Below are 20,997 nucleotides of genomic sequence, written 5' to 3'. Positions count from 1 at the left end.
ACCTAAACCAGCTTTAGCAGATTCTTTTGGACGCTCTGGGCATAATATTAAGCAAACAGTTGGCTATTTTTGCATCATAAGAGCACAATAGGAGCCGGTCAGGATTTAGAGTCTCTGACAGATGGATTCCCAACGCGAAACTGCTTTACAGAAAACACTTTAATTAGTGTTTGACTAAAAAACTGCAAGTTTGTTAGTTAAAAGAGAAGATGAGAAGTTAAAAAAAACTGAAAAAAGTGAATCTAAACAAACCTCAATACTTTTAAACTTTCCTTCATCTGGTTTTTGGAGTTTATACAGTTTATACAATTTTTACTTCAGTCCAGATTCACTCCAACATATAGTCTGTAGTTTCTTTCCACATTTATATCATTTAATGATTTAAATGATGGGGCGATCGTGGCTCAAGAGTTGGGCGTTCGTCTTGTAATCGGAAGGTTGCTGGTTCGAGCCCCGGCTCCGACAGTCTCGGTCGTTGTGTCCTTGGGCGAGACACTTCACCCGTTGCCTACTGGTGCTGGTCAGAGGGCCCGGTGGCGCCAGTGTCCGGCAGCCTCGCCTCTGTCAGTGCGCCCCAGGGTGGCTGTGGCTACATGTAGCTTGCCATCACCAGTGTGTGAATGGGTGGATGATTGTGTATAGTGTAAAGCGCTTTGGGGTCCTTAGGACCAAGTAAAGCGCTATACAAATACAGACCATTTACCATTTAAGAGCAACTTACGGCCACTAAAGTCAAAAGTACGTCTATATTGCTGTCACGGCTGACTCAACAGGTGGCAGTTGCAGATTTGATGGCAACTGTGCTGAACAGATGTGTTGAATACAGATAACATGAAAGAAATACTGGCAGTGAAAGATAACTGTAATCAATAGGGATTTTGGCACGCCGGCGGATGTTTTTCAGAAACAATGAAGGACAGCGCTGTGACAACAATCGCCCACATTCAGGGCATCTAATAAAAAAAAGAGTGCAGTAGTTCGTAACTCATATTGCCCATACAGCTCATAACAGTAACGCTTTGTGTTTACAGTTTGCGTTGGAGTGTGCATTGGCTTCTACGGTGCCTGAATGGGACTGGAAGATACACATAAAGCCCTTAAAATGTGTGACAGTGGTGTTGCATTCGTGTGTGGCCCCATCTCCACTTGTAAAAGTCATTACTCTGTTAATGGCGGCACAGCACTTCATAGCATCTCTGCTCCCGCTTCAATTATGGATCAATTCAGTCGCGGCATGACCCGAACGCCTCTTCATCTTAGAAAAAGAAACATCAAATTGGGCAAAAAAGCTGCAAGCTGAGAGAAACGAGAGAGTTTACTGGCTCCTCGTCATGTGTTTCAAATACTTCCTGAACAGAAGAAGGGGATGAGAGTAAAGTTGTGATAGTCGTGGTGATGAAAGGAAAGTGCTTTCAATCTCCACTTGCGCCTTAATTAAAATGAAGAATGAGAGGAGGACGAGGGGCACAAAAATATTATGCCTGATGTTCTGACTTCTGCAATTTAGAAGGAATTTTATGTGGAAAAGAGAAATCCCATTTTGGCTTTCACTCATACAAGTAAAATGTCCACAAAGAGACACAAACCATCTTTCCTCCTGGCTTTCATTGCCTGGTAAAAGTTCAGATGATCCCATAGTCCCTTAGAGACTTGAGCAGCACGGTGTCCTTCACGTCGCTGAAGACCCTGCGGATGTTGTTGGTGTCCGTGGCACAGGTGAAGTGGGGGTACAGAGTCTTCCACGTCTCCCGGTTGTTGTGGGTGACGGCCTGCTGCTCGTACATCTTGCGGATAAACTTCATAGCGTCTTCGGGGTCATGTTTCCTGCCTGTTGAAAAGTGGAGGTGAAAGATGGAAGTGGACAACAAAGAGATGAATTTGGGTGGAATAAACCGACTGATGGAGAAGAACAAAGACATCAGAGAATTTTAGATTTACTTGTCACTAAGCATGAGATGGAAATTAGATTTTTCAACATGGCAAAACATTTTCAATTTCGAATTTAGAGGTGGCTAAAGTTGCATAGAAGGATATCAGCAGAGCGATCACAATGGCATGCAGAGCTTGACTCCAAGGTCTGCCTGAACTAACACTATGTTCGACTTCATTCTATCAGCAGATGAAAAAACCTCCCTGCAAATAATATATTTGAAAAACCGTAAACGGCGATCATTTAGAATACTTTCTTGATGATAATAATACCATTTCTAAACATTTCACTGCAAGTTCAAATCAGCTTTAAAAACAGTAGAAGACTGCAGGGATTATTAACAGGTATAGCCTTCAGAAGTAGTCACTGTAGCAGTAATAAGGACCACACAGTGCCTGCACTGGAACACAGCCACATTAGCGGCAAATAGCAGCCAGTGCTAGGAGCTGTTCACAGTTGTCATTAAGGTTAAATTGACATCAAAGAGCTTGACCCTGTGTGAGTCATTATTTTACCTCGCTAATGCTAGTGGTAAAACAAAGTGTGTGCACCGCACATACACATGTGCAAATTTTCACTTTCAGTCACTCATTTCAATCTTACACACACACACACACACTTGTACACCTGGGGGTATTCAGGTGGGGGTGCAGGAAGGCCAGTATCTGTCTGTGGTTGCCGTTGGTTACAGAGAGAGAGCGGAGGTGTGTGGGGGTGAGGGGGGCACCCTACTGCCTCTAACAGCAGCAGAGTTAAAGGCTGCAACCTCGTCATTAAGCACAGAGTACCTGAAGTGACTCATCTACAAGAAAGACATAAAGAAGGAAGGAAGGAAGGAAGGAAGAAGAGACGGAAGAAGTAGGAAGAATGGACGGAAAGATAGAAGGAAAGAAGCAAGGATGAGGGCAAAGATGGTGAGCAATAAGGAAGGGGGGCATGAAGAGGGTAAAGATGGGAGAAAAAAAAGGAAGAGGCCAAGGAAGAAAGAAAGGAAGACAGGAAGAGGGTAAAGATATCCGAAAGGGGGAGGAAGAGGAGAAAGATGGTGAGAAAGGAGGGAGAAAGGAAGAAAGAACAGAAGGAACAGAATAAAGAAAGCAACAAGGAAATGCGAAAGACTGCAAAGATGCTAAGAAGGAAGGAACGAATGAAGTAAGTAAAGAAAGAAGATGATAAGAAAGTAGAAAGGGAAGGAGCAGTGAAAGAAAAGAAAAAAGCAAGAAGAGAAGAGCAAAAAATGTCTGGTGGCCGTGGTGAGGGCGACAGAGGGAGAGACTTTCAAGCTTGGAATTAGAAAATGAAATCACTTTGCACACACGTTTTTGGAAATGACACATTTTGTGCCAGGTGTAGAAGGGCGTGATGAAATTGTTGCATGCTCAAAGCAAATTGGCTGAAGCAAAATAACATCACAGCCCTCGTGTCTCGGACATGATTGTGTCCACGCTGTGATGGGAATAAACGCTTGCAAACAATGAGCTGCAATTGTAATTGTTGATGGCAGTGAAATCTGGCTGCTGACTTGGCTCAGTCTGCATTCGATGCTGCTGTGATTTCTTATTTGAATGTCTGAAACCTCCACGTTGAGGCTGAGTGTCGGACTGATTCACAAATATCAAACCCTTGGTGCTCTCAGTGCTCCCCGCCATTATTAAATCCACCGCAACTTCAGCACAGGCACTCGCAGACATCTTACAGTCTGACCAAATCTTCACAAAAAGCCTTCAAATCAACTAAAATACTTGGAATATGGTTTTTTCTTTCTTTTTTTACAAATTGTTTGATCAGTTGTCCGATAGTTGCTAGCAAAACTACAACACACCCTCACCCTAAATGCAAACAAACAGAAGACCAGCTGACCTGTGAAACCGGGGAAGTATTTCTGCAGGTCTGATGTTTTCATTTTATCAGTCAGGATGTCAGTCTTGTTGAGGAAGAGGATGATGGAGGTGTTGAGGAACCACTGGGAGTGAATGGTGGTGTAGAACAGAGCCAGACTCTCTTGCATGCGGTTCTGGGGAGGACACAGAGCATTATCACAGAGGCAGGGAGAAAACAGTCCTTCAAAGAGAGGAAATAGGTTGTTTATGGGCAGCATATGGACCACAGTGGAGGTTAATAAATGCGATGGCAGACCAGAAAGTGTCTGGGAGAGATAAACGGATCAGTGACAGGATGGGAGGGAAGAAGAAGGCGATAGGGGGCTGCAGAGGCTGAGAGGAGATAAGAGAGAGGCTTTGTTGTACAAGAGCGAGACCTGCTGGTGAAACGATGGAATGACTGTAGTGAGAGACACATTTATGACTCTGGTACATATATATATACTTTGTTCTTTATTAACAAATTACAAAACCCCCAAACATAAGCTAAACAACCCAGTGTATGCTGTGTGTAAATGTACATGTGCTGTGTATTTTGCACAATCTATGTCCAGAGTGAACGGCCATCTTTAAACTGAGGTGGTGTCTGCCACCTACAGTGCAGGCTTGAGATCCCTTCAACCTCCGATCAGACCTTGCCTCAGGGGACCACAATAGGTCACATGATGGGTTGGGGCAAGGTCTCTCTGTGCTTTCACCCTTAAGCCGTTTTTTTGTTTTTTTTGGCTGAGCAGAAGTCTGCCTGCAGTGAGCTCTGATGTCGGATGGAGGCAGTGTACAAAGCATGTGGTACAACCGGTCTGTGGGCCACTGTTGCTTGTGTTTTTGTTGGGTCACCAGCCAGCCGAGGAGAAGAGCGACGTTACAACATATAAGGAGCTAAAGTGAAAACAGAGTGTTGCAAACTCCCAAGTTCTGACTCAGGTAACCGAAACACGGCATTGCGACACCATCCGTCAGCCACCTACAACGCAGCCTCGATAACCCTTTCCAGGACCTTCAACCCCCGATCACACCTCGACTCAGGTGACCTCGATAGGTCACATGGTGCGCTGGAGCAAAGTCTACGAGTGTTTTCAACCTTCAACATTCTCATTGAAGGTAATAACCCACGCCTTTTTTTTTCATGTGATGTTGCAGATGATCAATCGTGGGTCAACAACCCTCAGAAGACAACCCCTCATAAGGCTAAATACTTGGAACTCCTCTCTTAAATACCTGGGATGAGAGGTGAAGCATCTTTGCAAACCTAAAGAAGTCCAGTTACCTGGATGGCTGAGCACCTACATATAAATATTCCAAGCACCTTAGAATAGCTGGTAAACTATCCGGTAGATAAATCTGCACAGATCCTATGATTGTGTTCATTTTCTGCAGCTGTACACTGAATGAGAGTCACAGGAGTTCTTACAGTCGTGTCTTTCTCCTCCAGGACTTGGTCATACTCGCTGAGTGACGCAAGGAAGATGAGGGAGGTGACGTTTTCAAAGCAGTGGATCCACTTCCGCCGCTCCGACTTCTGACCGCCAACGTCCACAATCCTATCAAGGATCAGAGGAAGGAAACGTGTAAAAGAACAAACAAACGACAAATTGCCAAATGACCGTGAGCTGCTGAAGCGGCAAACGCGAGATCGAGCAGGGATGTGCTTACTTCTCCTGCCCAACAAAGTAACACTGTAATGCCAACAATGATAGTGATCGAGACAGTGAGGCATCTGGCACACCTAGGAAAAATGCAAAAACTATGACAGAACCCTGCACGAGCAAATCACACAAGAGGCATTCATTAACGTGCAGGTTTTCCTGTGTCCCTGCGTACTTGATGTGAGCTAATTCCTTTGTTAATATTAAATCAATTAAGTACTAAAATTAGCAAATGAAGCAAATGAATATAACAAGTATCCACATTGGAACAGGTCCCTGCGAGAGGTGAAGTATGGCATCCAATTTATTCAACAAAGATGTTCACTGCATAAAATAGTATTCATTATTACAGCATGTCTTAATGGATACTAATTTATTTAATCAGGCCTTTTTATAACTAGCCATTTTGTGTCCACCTTTTGAAAAACTACGTCACACCTAGCAACGGGGTCAGCCACACCTCGTCACTGAGCTCAAGGTTCCCTTCCATTGCTCCGAGCATTTCCCAAACCACTTACAGCTGTACCCAAGATGCACTACAAATTAAGAAAACCTTCGTGAACGCCAATGTGCTTATGTACAAATGCACGAAAAACAAGCCCTTCCCACCATTTCAGTGCTTACACGGTGCCCTCACATCAGTAATGTGCTAATAAGCTGCGATGTGAAGTGGAGATGTCCTTCTTGCCTTTCATTCACTTTTTTATTTTGCCATTAATTTATCCAGATGTATTTTCTCTTTAGTTTAAAGTGCATCATTATTTTCATTTCCAGCTCCATATTTGTATTCTTAGAGTCTAGCAGAAGAGCTCTGCATGATTCACAGTTTTAAATAAAGCTTATTTTGGTCACCTGCTTGTTGGGATTGCTGTGCTGAAAGCCAAGGATGCCCTCCCTCTGTGACATCATAAAGATTCAAGAGTAAAAATAACTGCCTGACACAAAGTGTGTGATCTTTTGGCTCATAGGGATTACTTGTACACGCACAGTGAAACTTTGGCCATGTTTAATATCAGCACTCCCCCTCTGTAACAGTATACATGTGAAAGAAAGTGAAGAAAGGCTTTTACTAGGTCAACTTTAAATGCTTTTAAGAGTTATTATTTTAAGATAATATGTTGGAACACAATGTCCTTTAGAAATAAGCTTTGGATCTGTTGTCAAAGCTTAGTCTGACTGCCTACACATTTTCAAAATAAAACCCACATGAAGTCTGCACAGAGGCAATCAGAAATGCGATCCTATTGCGTCCAAGCAGGCGTGAGCAGACAAAGCCTCTGCAAGAGTCAATAGTATTTTTTTTACAGTGCAGTGAATAGTGAAGGTATTGGATTTGCCCCTGTGAGAGGTTAGAAATCCGAGGATTGGTCACCTTAGTGTGATGGTATTGACGGTAAAGGAGTAGTCGTGGATGCCCGTGGTGGGGAATCGAACTCTCAGCACGTCCTGTTCCGTGGGGATGTAGTCCTGGGAGGTGATGCGGTCCAGATTATTCATGTAGCTGAAAGAGAGACGCGATGGGGCCGAAGAGAGAAAAAATATTACAACGGCAAAAAAAAAAAATCTGTTTCTCACACTAGAGGATATTTCTACTGAAACATATTGCCTCTGTTTACTTTGCATCCGGCAATGACAGGTGAACCGGTGATGACAGAAAAGAAAAAAACTGATTAAAAATGCAAGAAGGGAATGGAGCAAGTCCACATCAACCTGTGTACAGACCACAGCTTTATGGCTCATGTTGATACAAGCTGTCATTAGCTAATGTTGACTGCCTGTCCCTTATCAAGCACGCACTGCGATGACTGAACTGCCGGGTAAACACAGACCAGAACAGCAGTATAAAAGAGAGAAAACATGCAGGCTGAGCCCACACTTTGTTCTGTGACACTTGAGATACTTTTAGCGTAAGGCTCACACCTACTGTGTCTTTCCCCATTGATAATAAAAAGCCTGTCTGAGGTTAGCTCTACACTGTGGCTTAAAATGGTTTTTGTGATGTAGCTATAAAACCTGAAGACTCCTCCGTGAGCGCGACGTACAATTTCAGTGAGTAAAGCAGAGGTGGAAAATGGAAAAAATGACACAGTTAGGGCATAAATCTGAAGGGTTCCTAGAACTTATCAAACTGGAAAAAGTTGGTCGATAAAATATCCAAAAATGCTCGAGACATTGTCCGTGAAGGTTCTCAGTCATCCAGGTCATCATAGTCTAAGGAGCTTGGAAAGAAAAGCGTCTGGACTCCTTTAAGTTGCTTGAAGACGTTTCACCTCTCATCCGAGAAGCTATTTCAGTTCTCGGATGAGAGGTGAAACGTCTTCAAGCAACTTAAAGAAGTCCAGACGCTTTTCTTTTCTTTCCAAGCTCCTTAGACTGCTCAACTCATTGTTTTAGCCAACATAAAAACCTTCAAATAACATCTTTGGTATTTAAATGAATACCAAAGATGTTATTATATCGTGACAATGTTAAAAAAACAGCAAAAATGGAAACCCCAAACAGCGTAGAAGGAGCACTTTAATCTCTTCCTGTCTAAATGTAGCACATTCACTGAAGAGGACAGCTGTTATTAGTATGACTACAACGGATGATGGGTTTGTTGTGCTCATCTTTTGTTGCATCATTTGTGTAACAGCTTTAACAGAATCAGCATCACCGACTCTGTTTTATGGCTGTGATGTTACACCTTTATGTATTACTTATTTATTAAGACTTTTTCAGACTGATAATAAGCAACGGCACACTGACTGAATGCCATGCCGTGTCTCTTGTTGAAAGAAATGAAGGTTGTTCATTTTGAACTGAAGGTTTTGTAGCCATTTCTGTTTTAAGTTGGATTTTTTTCCCCAAACAACAGCCTAAAATAAGGAGTTAGAATTATTTACTTTGTGATTTGAGTGTTTTTCTTGGCTCTGGGATGTTAAAAAATTAGCAGCTCGATCAATAATGATGATAACAAAATCTGAATAGTTACAAAATTACCAGGCTACCTACACATTACACCAACAGGACCTGCTCAGCCATTGAAACCATGCTATGAAGCTCCAGGCACACAGTTTTTGTCCATTACATGGTTTGAGACTTTATGGCTGAGTTGCTCTGGTTCCTAAATGCTTCCACGCTGCCACTTACAGTGGATCGTGGAATATGCACAAGGGGAAAAAACTTCACAGACTGACTTGTTGCAGTGGTGGCATCCTATCCGGTCGTTCAGTCTGACGTCACTAGCCGCGTCTGGGCCTAAACTCCGCTGCAGGTCCATATATCAAACGATCACTGTGGCACTACTGAGAGTTGAAAAACTGTCTAAAGTCTTTCATCTTTAATAAAATTATCAGCGTTCTGCTCTACCAGGTGTAACAATTGTGTTTAACATCCAGGCATCCATGAAAACGGAATTTATGACATTTAACGGAGTTAGAAGTTAGCAGGGAGTTAGCTCGCTAGCTTCTATCTAAATACAATATAGCATGTCCTGACTGCGGGTTTTGGAAACAAATTTAAACGTACAGCTCTGTTATCACTTCCAACATAAATGAAGACAGAAAACTAAACAGCAGTGACGTTTGTAGGGTTACTGAAGTTGGGCTAGCTGGTATATAATGATGTGCTACGTGACCGCTAGCGACACAGCTATGTTAGCATAATATAAACAAGCTAACTTTTTTTCCACGCGATAAAAGTTAACGTGAGTGTTCTCGGTGGTCAGGAACAAATGTAATCGCATGGCAGGATGCTGTAAAAGGACCAAACTTCAGCCAGGAGAACAACTGAGATAATCCATCCACAATACGAGGTTAGTCATTCATATACTGCTGCATGGGCTGGGCTGTAGTTACATCCTAAGGTTTTAAAAACTGAGCTTAAATAAACGATTAGTGGTAATAAAAGCCGAGGGAGGTCAGCGGTGATCACTGACTGTTTTAGGAGCTTTTTGAGATCAAATAGAAGAAAATACAAAACATTAAACATGTTAACAACACAAAAGCCATATTAAACGCAGACTACTTTAGGCCCGGAAGTAGGATTGGTCACGTCATCACTTAACGACCGGATTAAAACACCACGCTTGGATTCGGTAAGCTCTTAAGAACGACCAGTTCCTTCACAAATGTTTATAAAGGCTGACTTCAAGCCTACCGTAGGTGCCTGATTTTATGCCCTTGTGGCAATGAGGCTAAAAGCACCTGAATTCAAAGATTAAGAGGAGGTGGCGGCCACTACGTTTTGTCTATATATGGTTATCCCCTTTTCCCCACAGATATCGACGTGCACTTTCTTCCAAACTTGCCGTCTATCATCATTTCCCATATCCTGATATTGTTGTTGGTGCTTTGTTGTGACAGCATTTCATCATGTGATACTGCGTCCCAGCCCTCACAGAGGGTGTGGTGCAGCTTTGACTTCTAGCAAAGCACAGCTACTCACTACTCTGTAGAGTCCAGGAGTTGGTACTCGCAGCGGCGGCTGTAACAGGCACGTATTCCCGAGTCTGCCCAGAGGCGGCGGATTGCGTCAACATGGCCCCGTTCCAGTTGGGTGACCTGTACTATGCTTACATCCTCCAGCCTCTTGGCGTAAATCTGGAGGACAGCACAAGATTCTCAGTGTGAGGAGATTTCATGATGAATGCTTAAAAAACACTGAATACAAAGCTTTTTAACATCCTGTGTAATTAATCCTTCAACAGATGCTTTGCACCAAGGATTTGTGCATGTTTATAGTAAAACCACCAGCTATTTATAGGCTGCAGAACGCTATGCACGTATATTGGTGTCAGCGTGTTTCATGCTTCTTCTTCAATGTGGGCGTAATCCCACAAATCCTGGGAGTGCACTTCTGGTCAGACGCCTGCACACCTGCGCTGGCGCCCGTGTTTATGAATAAGCGTTGATGTGTAACTGGGTGTGTCCGTGTGTGTTTATGCTGCATCTACCTCGTTCTGTGGGTTGGAGTAGGGAATTCTGAGCGTGGCCATCGCTCCTGTCATTGCAGTCATGGCAGTTAAGATATTCTGGTAGATGCATTTGGCGAAAGCCTTCCTCTCCTCCTCTGAGTAGCCTCGTCCGTGAATGATCCTCATCTGTCGGATGAAGGTGGTTTTTCCACTCTCCCCAGTCCCTGAGGCAGCAAACAGAACAGCTAATAATTTACATTTAAAGCAGAAATCCTTCATTCAGGTTTCCTCAGAGCAAAGATGAGATCGAGTTAACTGAAAATAACGGTGCTTTAAAAATGGCCAGATATGCACTGCATTCCCATGGAAAAAAATGGAGACGCTGTAATTGTGAGAGAAGGTTAAAGCACTTATCTGTGAGCAGTATATTTAAGAGGATGGGACCATGGTGCTACCTGAGTTAATGTAATTCATACATTCATACATGAACACAACTCCCGTTCATTTCCAAGAATACTTCAGCACCTTTCAGACAAAAAAGGCTGCAGAGCTCTTCTCCCTCAGACTGATATAAAACCACATAATAACTCCTCGTTCTGTGACAGGTGAACACACCTGTCAGGCATAAGATTCTACAAATACTTCTGTATTGCACCTCCACGCAAATGTTGTTCTTAGATTTAGAGTGTACATGTTATTTATTAATGGAACATGCACTACTCTTACACAACGTCAGTCTCACTTTTACAGTTACAAAGTTTTTTCTTTGTTTTTTATCACTGTTGCATGTGTATATTTTTGCAGGCTCTCATAGTGTTTTTGCAATATCTGTGCTTACTAAACATTTAACACAACATCTTTAAAAGGTATGCTGGTGTTTGCATCATATTCTACTATCCTTAAGCCCTTCCCACACACACACAGGTATTTTGGAAAACAGTTTTTTATATCGGTTTTTGGCCTTTTGTCCACAACCATGTTTTAGGTCACTGAAAAGAAGTCTTGATGCATATGCTCAATCATCCAGGTAAAGAAATCTCAAGAAGCTACGTCCACATGAACAGAATCAACTTTTTAGGGTCACTGAAAAGCGTGGATGTTTCATGTGGATGGGATGGTCTCTTAAAACAAAAGCAGAAGCTCCTAGTTTAAAAAAATATTCTCATAGATGTGGGTGTAGATGTGGTCAGAAAAGCAGCTTTAAAACAACACGTAATCATTCTCTTTTGCATCCAAGGCTATGGTAAGTTCCTCCTGTAGCCTCAGGGAGATCAAAGTGTTAACCTTAAGCTTTTTTGTGAATATAAACTATAAAGTAGCGTGATGAGGAGACTTTATTCCACAGGAAGCTGAAAAACGAGCACTCAATTCAAAACACAAAAGGCCTGATATACAGCTTGCAGGTACCTTCTCTGCAGACTAGAAGCAAAGATACTCTGTTAAAGATACACCGAACGAGAGGGGGAAAAGTTGATTTATGTTCTGTTACACCTCGGTTTATTGTTAACATTTTATGCCCCTCTTGTTTTATTGTTTTGTATCCACATCATTCTGTGTGGTGACTGTATTTCATAACGAGCGCCCTGGATTTACGCTGCTTCTCACACGGTTACAGTCCCAGGGTTTTAAGTCGTGTTTATTATTTTAGGGTTCTGTTTGCTTTCGCTGATGTTTTAGTGCTCTGTGTGTTTTGTATTACTGTTGGTTGAGTTCTTCATTCCTATTTTTCATTTCTTTATTATTTCAGTCTCAGTTCTTATTTTATTCTAGTGCTGAATGCGTTGATTTTTAATAGTTTTATTTCTGTTCCTCCCCTCATATCTTGTTGTTCTCACCTGTGCTAAGCGCGCTAACCTGTGCCTTGTTTCCCACCTGTTTCCTGTGTAATCAACCCTCTGTGTATAAATAGTTCTGTCTTTTCCTCTGTCTAATTTTCAGGTATCTGTTATGGTTCCTGTGTTGCCTCTGTGATTGCATTTATACTTTTTTATGGCCTAAATCTTTTAAGTCTGCATCCTGCACTCAGACAAGGAGTGCAGAGGACTGAACAGACTTCAGTAAACGCTCCTGAAATCCTAACTTAACCACTCAGACGAAAGAGTGAGTGGTCTTTGGATGTATTTGTTTTATTCAGTTGTCAGCTAGAGGAAACGAAACTCTTGAAACTTTTTATTCTGGGAATCAAGACGACTTTTGAAGGAAAATCATAAAGCAGCGTTTGTGTGAGACGTGCTGAAGATGTTTTCCTGACAGTCCAGTTTTTGCAAAACAGAAATTTTTGTACAAGACGTAAGAAAAACTGGCCCCCGTGTATCACGTCTCATTATCGTCTTAGTCTGCTGAAAACATCCCAAAAAACGACACGCTCATTTACTGTGTGTTATTTACTGGGTATCTGCTGCTCTTTCACAGTGCCACAAAGCAGCAGCATAGCTATCATAAAAGATACTGTGGTTCACGCATAGCTGCAGAGACAGATAGTTGATTAACTAATACAGTATTAGACATTTTTAGAAAAATTGGATTTGGTTTTGTGTTATTCTTTTGGTTCTGATGCAAAAAAGACGCAGACCTACAGCCAGTTAACCAAACACATGTCTCTGAACTCCACGAGGGACCCGGGAGTACCGAGAGAGAACCCACAAAGATACAAGGAGAACATGCAAACTTGACACAGAAAGGCCCCAGCATGGAGCGACAGCGCTAACTCCTGCAACACTGCACTGCCCACTTATTCAATATATGTCAATAAAGTGGACCTATGATGTTCTACCTCATGTTTCAATCGTATATGTATATTACGAGAAATGAACGTCCAAGCATTCTCCGGCGAGGGATCTCTTGTTTATGATCTTTTGATTCATCATAAACTTGATTTTCTGTTTAACGGAGACCTGGCAGCGGCCCAGTGACTTCTTCGAATTTGTTTACACCTGTCAAGCCCGCGTATCTAGATGTGAGGGTGGCGCCGTCTGTTCCTACCCATTCAAAATATGAAATCACGATGATACAAATCAATGGACTAATTCCCACAACCTCAGCTGCTTTTTACTGCTTTGCTAACCCTAACCCTACCTAAGCCCAACGCTGACCTTTTAAATGATTTTTCTGATTAGAAAATCGTGGGCGTTTATATTAAATATGACCAAAGATTCAAATAATGAGGACATTGTATGTAAAGTAATTCCTGTGAGCTCTGTCTTCAATCTGCTCTACAGATTAGGTTAATTATGAACCATGACTAAGACTCTATTAAAGTACAAGCATGAAAGTATGGATCTGAAAAGAGGATCATGCATTGATAATTACAAGGGTGTCAACCTTTCTGGTCTTTGTGTTATAGTGGTTGCTGTTTGACACAAGCACTAAAAAGAAAAGTGTATATATTCAAATGACTTGGTTTTGTCTAACAAACAGCAGAGAAGCTGCAGAAACAAGACAAAATAAAGTCAGCACATAGAGATATTCAAATTCAAACGATTGAAAAATCAACTTGTCAGTTGAGTTTCTGTCAGCTAGACTATTTATCATGTAAATATTTCACCTATGACACCAGCCCAGGGTATCTCTGCCAGGAAGGTGAAATTATCTTAAAATCAGATAATCCGAAACTTGTCAGACTAACTGTAAGAAAACCCAAACAAAGCTGGGCTTGTATGTTTCTGGGCCGTGTGCCACAGGTGGTTTTCAGGTGGCATAACCAATCCCTACTTTCATCGTTCATTCTTCACATACTCACATGGTGACACATGCCTTACATAGCTTATACACTCATGTGCAGAGGCCACCAAACAGTCTTGATTTGTATGCAGGGTGTACCTTAGAGTATCTTGTCAAATTTTAAATGCAGTTTAATGTCTGTTTAGCCTGTTTTTTGTGGGGGTTTTTATTTTGTTGCATGAACCAACAGGTGTGTGGTGCTCTACTGACCCAGCAAAAGGATTTTAATCTCCCTCCTCTCCTTCTTCTTCTGTTGCTTCAGGATCCTCTTGATCTCTTTGTCCACAGCAATGGTGTTCTTCTCCTCCTCGGACAGACAGCACACGCAGGTGCTGTAGCACCACCGCCCGCAGCCGGCCATGGCCAAAAACACTGAAATCAAACTGTTAATGCATTATTAAGTAGCCAAGCACCCGCAATAATAAACTCACTGTTAGGCAGCTTGATGTCTGTTTGCTCTTCAGTGGTTTTTACTTGCTCAGTGACACGCCAGTGGTCTTCATTTGCAAGTATGCCGACCGAAGGTTAACTTTAAAGGGTGTTTCATACTTTTATGTACGCTTCATTTAACCACCTTTATGAAACTCGCCGGTCAGTTCGGTGAGTAAACACTACAGCACCTTTGTCACTAAGAACTTTTCCTTCTCGTCTTTTACAAGAGAAACAAAATTAATCTCTCACCTCCAATCAGTCTGTCACACTCCCTGAAGACGAGCAGGTACAGGTTCAGATTTCTTTTCCCGGGCCATTTTTCCCCTCCCTCAGCTCTGCACCTGCTGACAGCGGCTAACAGCTGCCGTGGCCCACCAGCAGCTTCATTAGCTCCCACTGATTTTAAACGCCTTTTTTTCCAGCCCACACGGAACAACGTCCAGTTCGGGAAAGTCCACCGCGCCTACGCAGGAATGTGCCGCCTCCCCGAGCCGCTCCAAACACCGCGACTGGAATGCTGCCCGAACGACGCCGCCACAAGACAGCGGCAAACGACGGCAGAAGCGCCGGAAGATAGAGGTTTGGACGTACAAAATAAAAGCATGTCGTCACAAGTTGCATTCAAACGTGAAAGATTAAATTGAAACCCGAATTTTTTTTATATTTTCCTGCTTCATGCATGTGATTTCTTCTTCACTCATCTTTTTTTTCCACTCATTTTACCAGTACACTACTCTGCATTTAATAATTAGTTATTGCTAACGTCTGACTCTTTTGTCTGTCTGCCAAAGGTCTCTTCCTGTTAGAAGTAAGTTTTTCCTTCCGACTGTCGTTGAGTGCTTTCTCATAGGAGGTCATTTGATTGTTGGGGGTTCTTTACCTTATAATGTAAAGTCACCCAAGTAGACTGTTGTTGTGATTTGGCGCTATATACATAAAATTGAATTGAACTGATTCCAGTGTTATTCATTTGTTTTGTAGCTGTTACAATTATGTGTGATTAATACTGAAGAAAGATCTGTAAAAACTACATATGTGAAATATTTGGGAGTTTGTAACACCATTACCACCATGGTCTCCTGAGATGCATCACATTTTGATATTTCGCATACAACATATGCATCGTCACTGGGTACAGTGTAAAAATGATGTTTGCACATTAATGCATTAATACTAATAATAACACTAACATTATACATAATAATACAGCTTTGAACATTTTCTACATTTAATGCATTTAATGATATGTAATGTCTGCAGTTAATAATTGATTGGTGTCTATTGTTAAAAAATAAAAACAAAAAAGTATTCTTGTATTCTTAGCTCCTCACTGGATTTCCAAACTTCTCACCTGATTAGTAAATCCATCCACCCTGCAAAGGAAACTTCTGGTCATTAGACAAATTTCACAACCACAGGTAAATGCAGGAATGTAGGCTGACTGGTATATCAAGAGTTTTACCTTTGCCTGGCTCTCTTATCATGTCCAAGGTATTGTAGAGTGACTTTGCAGTGGATTTCATGGTCGCTTTGTTACTCATAAAAAGTACCATGAAGTACTTGAACTCCTTCTCTTCTCCTTCATGGAGCAAGCCGTTGTTTTCCAGAGGAGCAGAGTGACCTAAGATTTAGGGATGCTGCTCAGCATTCCAGCTGCAATCCCAAAAATCACGTTCATAATTCACGTTCAGTTCCAAGATCAGGACCCATGTTAAACATCTGTCCACAACACCTGTGGTTGTGGTGACAACACTGATGACCATGAAATTGTGAGCTTGGGATGCTGACTCCACACATGGCAAAACAGCCAAACTTATTCTGTGCTCTGCTTCACCTGATTCATTGCTGATACTGACCACTCCTTGGGTATATTGTTCTAGAGTAAACAACTTTGTCACGAGCCTCACAGTTTGGATCATGCATGACATTTACACCTGTGACAGAGTACACAGTATGACAAATGCTTCCAAAAACCAATGCATGTGATAACAAAGAAGTGCAATGTAAAAATGTTTGCCTATCGTTTAATAACACCAGCTGAGGTTGATTTAATGTTCTTTTAATGCAGGCATAAAAATGCTTTGCGTGAAAAATACCCCACACACTGATATTCTTACTCTTTTATTTTTACTCTATTTACTCTATTTCTTTTATGTGTATTTATTATAATTTTATTTTTACAGTGTAGTATGGTTTCATGTAATTGAAAGTTGTAAATCTTCTCTATGCAATGTGGATTTAAAAGCCCAGCAAGGGACAAGGGTTTGAAATAAGCAATGGCTATAAACTCTGGCAGCACATCCTTATCATGCTCCATATAGGAACTATGCTAAACTGCATTGCCCCTTTTGAATATATAAACTGAAATAGAACTTTAGAAAAGCAGGATGAGGAATGGGCTAACAGTTATAAACAATAAAATTCTTTTTTTTAAATTTTTTATTCGACATTTTTATTTAAAACTGCAGGAGAACCTTTGAGCTTGTTGTGCAGACGCTATTATTATGAAAATACATAACCGGAAGTTAGCTCTTCTTTTTCATGTCTGTTTTGACTGTTTTCAAAGAGTCCGCGGATAAAGTTTCAGCTACCGCAGAGGCTCCACGGCTTCATGTTTCACCTGAGCTGGGGGCAATCACTGACTCACAGACTTTTACTTTTTACTCATTTATTTTTAATAACCAGATGTTATATTTAAAAAAAAAAAAAGCTTGTTTTACACTTCTACATTTCAAAATGATTTAGAGAACTTTTCATTAAATTCATTCATTAAAACAACCAAATCCAAGCATTTTCTTTTTATCAGGTTATGAAAAAACGAGAATATTATTGTGAAAATTTAACATCTAAATTATGACATGTAATAAAATGGTTACAGGTCTAGTACAATACAAAAGCACACACCCAAAGTACTCCAACCGTCAGGAATCCGTGTAAGGCTCAGTGATTCAGTGATTTTTCACCGTGCAAAGGTTTTTCAGAGTAAAGATGAAGAGGGCAGCAGGTTTGTCACTCCTCTTCTTGGCTGCTGTTTGGATGTCCAACTTTTGTCTCACCTGGCAGAACCGGTTTGTCCAGCTTTCACGGTTTCATATATTGAGATCACCTGAGCCCCACGTTGCCATGGCAACGAGGTGAGGCGAATATTGGGTCTTTAGTGTATATGTGTGTGCGTGTGTTTTCAATTACAGCAAGTAATTAAAGCTTTAATATATGTAATGCATTTTATTTGCTTCTAATAGGCTGGACTTCTACAGAGGTGTTACTCTGTAAACAAAGCCCTGCCATACTTGTCATCTTTTGTGTGTATTGTGCGACTGTGTTGTAGCTCTTCTTCTTGACATTTGTGTGTTTATTAAGATGATGGAGCAAATATTGTGTTTTGAAGAACGCCTTTTGTAGGCTTTCCCCCCCCTTTTCATTCCCCTTCCTTTATATAATTCTCTAAAATCTTTGCCAACAAAGATGTGTTTAGTGAGAATTTAGGGAGAGAAAAAAAAGGAAAGGAAGACAGAATAGAGGAGCAAGGAACAAGAGAGAGAGAACACAAGAGAAATGAGGAAAGAAAGCGGAAAAGGTAAAACGGTGGGGAATTATGCGCAAAAAGTGGGCGTTGAATGACAGTAACAGGAAAACAAAACAAAAAAAAACCCTTCCTCGTGCTTCCCGTTACAGGGATTTAGACATCTGTAGTGTTTACCTGCTGGCAGAGATGGATCCAGATCTCTTAGTACAATGGAACACTTTGTGTAGAACCTGTATTATTTATGTGCTTGCTTGTTTGTTGTACATGCAGCGGCAGTAACACAGACTCTATCCCCATGTCACCGGCTGCTGAGGGAAACACGAGATGATCAATGATTAATCTGACAGCATCTATCAGACAGTGTGTCACACCAGAAACAATAGAGCACCGCAGGCAGCTTCTCATCAGGTTAACATCACTCCAAACAGGAGTCTCTGCACACAGCGTGGCGTATTATTGTTTATGGGGTTAAAAAAAGCTTATCTTCATTGGTTCCCTATAAAATACAGTGTGAAGTTTTAAATCCATCCACATACAAACTTTTGAATAATTAGGTCCTGTCATATTTTAAAGACCTCATGGTTATCTTAACAGGCCACTTTCCTCTCAGACTGCAAGCTTACTTGTGGTATTTGAGGCTTCAACTGTCATCAGACTCCTCTTCTGTAAAACCAGCTCCCAGTTTGGATTTAAGAGACAGTCACCCCCTCTACTTTTAAGATTAGGCTTAAAACCTTTTGGTAAAACATATGGTTCAGGCTAGGAGACTTCCCATTATGCACACCGATCTCTTCATCTCCACTCCCTTCTATTCACTTTTATTTTATTTGCCACTGCACGTCATTAACTCTTGTCTTCTTCCTTCCATAGTTTGTGTTTTGTCCTTTGTCTTTCTGTGTTCTCCTTTTTTCTCTTCTCTTTCCCTTCACTTCCAGTCAGCTGTGGCAGATGGCCGCCCCTCCCTGAGCCTCGTTCTGCTGGAGGTCTTTACTTGCTAAATGGGAGTTTTTCCTCCAAGTGCTGCTCATGGGGGATTTTCTGATTGTTGGGGCTTTCTCTCTAACGTTGTAAAGTTTTTACCTTGCAGTATAAACCACTTCAAGGGGACGCTTGTTGTGATTTAGCGCTATGGAAATAAAGCTGAACTGAATATTTTTTATATTTAATATACTTTATTTATTATGTCTTACACTCCTACTGAACATCATGCAGATTTTTTTAAGGATGGTGCAAATATATACTAATTTCTGGGACTACATATTTACTCCTTCAGTCTGCATGCTAAAGTATCCTTGGGCAAGTTAGTTACTCGTGTGTGTGTGTGTGTGTGTGCGTGCGTGTGCGTGTGTGTGTGTGTGTGATTATGTAATAAGACAGTCAGCTGAATAGAAAGGCACTATAGTACCAGACCATTCACCCTCAATAGAGATGAAGCAATGATTTTAAGTTAAATAACCTTAAATGTTATTAGTAAAAGTCAGGAATTTGGGCATATTTTTTTAAGGTACTATTTGCAAGAGTAATGAAGATAAAGATTTTTTTTCACACTGAGATGAAAAGTATGTGCTGTCCTTATATGCTCCTACCCCTCATACACAATAATAGCCAACCACAAACTGATAATGAAACGGCAAACAGTATTTCACAATAAAATGAATGTCAAATAAATGAAATAACTATGTATTTCCTAATTTAAAAAAATATTCAGAGTTGACTTAAGTGCCACATAACAGAATGAAAAGCTGTGTAGTGGAATAATAATAATTGCTTTCTTTTCTAATTGAAATATTTGGTTGGTGATTATTTTCTCCTCATTCTTCTGCTCCGTCAGTCAAGTGTGGGACAATGAGAGAGCAATGCCGTGTATAAAGAGAATCCAGACTTATGTATCTTTGGCTTTGTGGAATAATGTGATCATCTTGGAAAAATTTTTTAATGTGTTTTTTAAAGAACAAACAAACAAACAAAAAATACCCAGTGCATTACTGGTGAAAATGACCCTAAATTGGTGAACGGCTGTAATTATCTGACTGAGTTCATAGTGAATGAACAGGGTTGGTAGTAATTTCAGTAGGTGGAGGATTTTGGCAAGAGGCACAGCTCATTAAAGATGTGGGCGGCCAGGTCGGGCTGTAATGTCATGAGTCACGTCTGAAGATTTTCCTGATAATACTGGGCATACCGAGTGTGCTGATATCCCACACATTTCATTCTTTAGTCTTAGATCAGAACATCAGATTTGCCATCTTTCTCGGCACGAAGCTTGCCGTACACAACATGCAATTAGTCACCCAGGTTAAAGATAGTTATTGAATTTTTAAGGGATAGCTTCTCATCTGTAGTCATACCCAATGTCTATGACTCAGATTTCAGTGTCATTGGCCTCTTAATTTATTCTCTCTGTCAAAGTTAGATTAAACCTAACAAGGTCTAAAGAGGTTAAACATGTCGAACCCACAGTCGGAAGAAATGAAAAATACTGCTGCGTTATGTGAAATGAGTTTGAAAGTTGTTGACTCTTGCAAATACATCTAATGTCCACAAGATGTCACTTGGCTCTAGAAAATTGTCTGTCAGCTCATTGCTTGTTGCAGCTGAGCAGGTGACGACTCTAAGCAGTGAAGAAGGATTGTTCTTTGTTTCAGTGTCCTCATCCCGGCACACCCAGTATTACCCGAAACAGAAACAACAAAAATGGCTAAAACAAAGGTGGTTCCCTTTGGGATACATTTATCAAAGTAAACTTGATTTAATTGACAACAAAACCTCTACATTGTAGACAAGCATAACTGTTTTTTCCCCATCTTCATATGAGTATTTCACAAAATTTTGGAGTTGCTTTCCTTTATTAGCCCAGACATCTATTTTAAGATAAAGTTGGAATGAAGATCTTATACACCTGTGGTATATTCAAAAGATTAAATAATTGACTATTATTATTTAAAGTTAGTTTAACTAGAAGTTCA

At 41.0% G+C, this 20,997-nt stretch overlaps 1 protein-coding gene across 2 annotated transcripts; it reads right to left on the bottom strand.

Annotated features, from left to right (window-relative positions):
• Window positions 1-673: 673 nt before the first annotated feature.
• LOC113016248 (guanine nucleotide-binding protein subunit alpha-11-like) lies at window positions 674-15,040 on the bottom strand. Of its 2 annotated transcripts, none has more exons than XM_026158941.1 (8): window positions 14,755-15,040; window positions 14,284-14,456; window positions 10,393-10,577; window positions 9,885-10,039; window positions 6,829-6,957; window positions 5,222-5,351; window positions 3,791-3,944; window positions 674-1,828 (listed from the first exon to the last, which is right to left on the bottom strand). In XM_026158941.1, exons 2-8 carry the CDS (start codon window positions 14,432-14,434, stop codon window positions 1,623-1,625), a joined length of 1,110 nt encoding a protein of 369 aa, XP_026014726.1. In that variant the 5' UTR covers window positions 14,435-14,456; window positions 14,755-15,040; the 3' UTR covers window positions 674-1,622. The 2 variants fall into 2 exon arrangements, with proteins under 2 accessions (XP_026014726.1, XP_026014727.1); XM_026158942.1 differs by having other exon boundaries at window positions 14,284-14,445.
• Between the last annotated feature and the right edge of the window lie 5,957 nt (window positions 15,041-20,997).

Source organism: Astatotilapia calliptera, chromosome 23, assembly GCF_900246225.1.
Source record: "Astatotilapia calliptera chromosome 23, fAstCal1.2, whole genome shotgun sequence".
In the NCBI taxonomy this organism is placed as follows: domain Eukaryota; kingdom Metazoa; phylum Chordata; class Actinopteri; order Cichliformes; family Cichlidae; genus Astatotilapia; species Astatotilapia calliptera.
The sequence above is the reverse complement of the archived record's forward strand: the minus strand, read 5'-3'. Positions and strand labels throughout refer to the sequence as shown.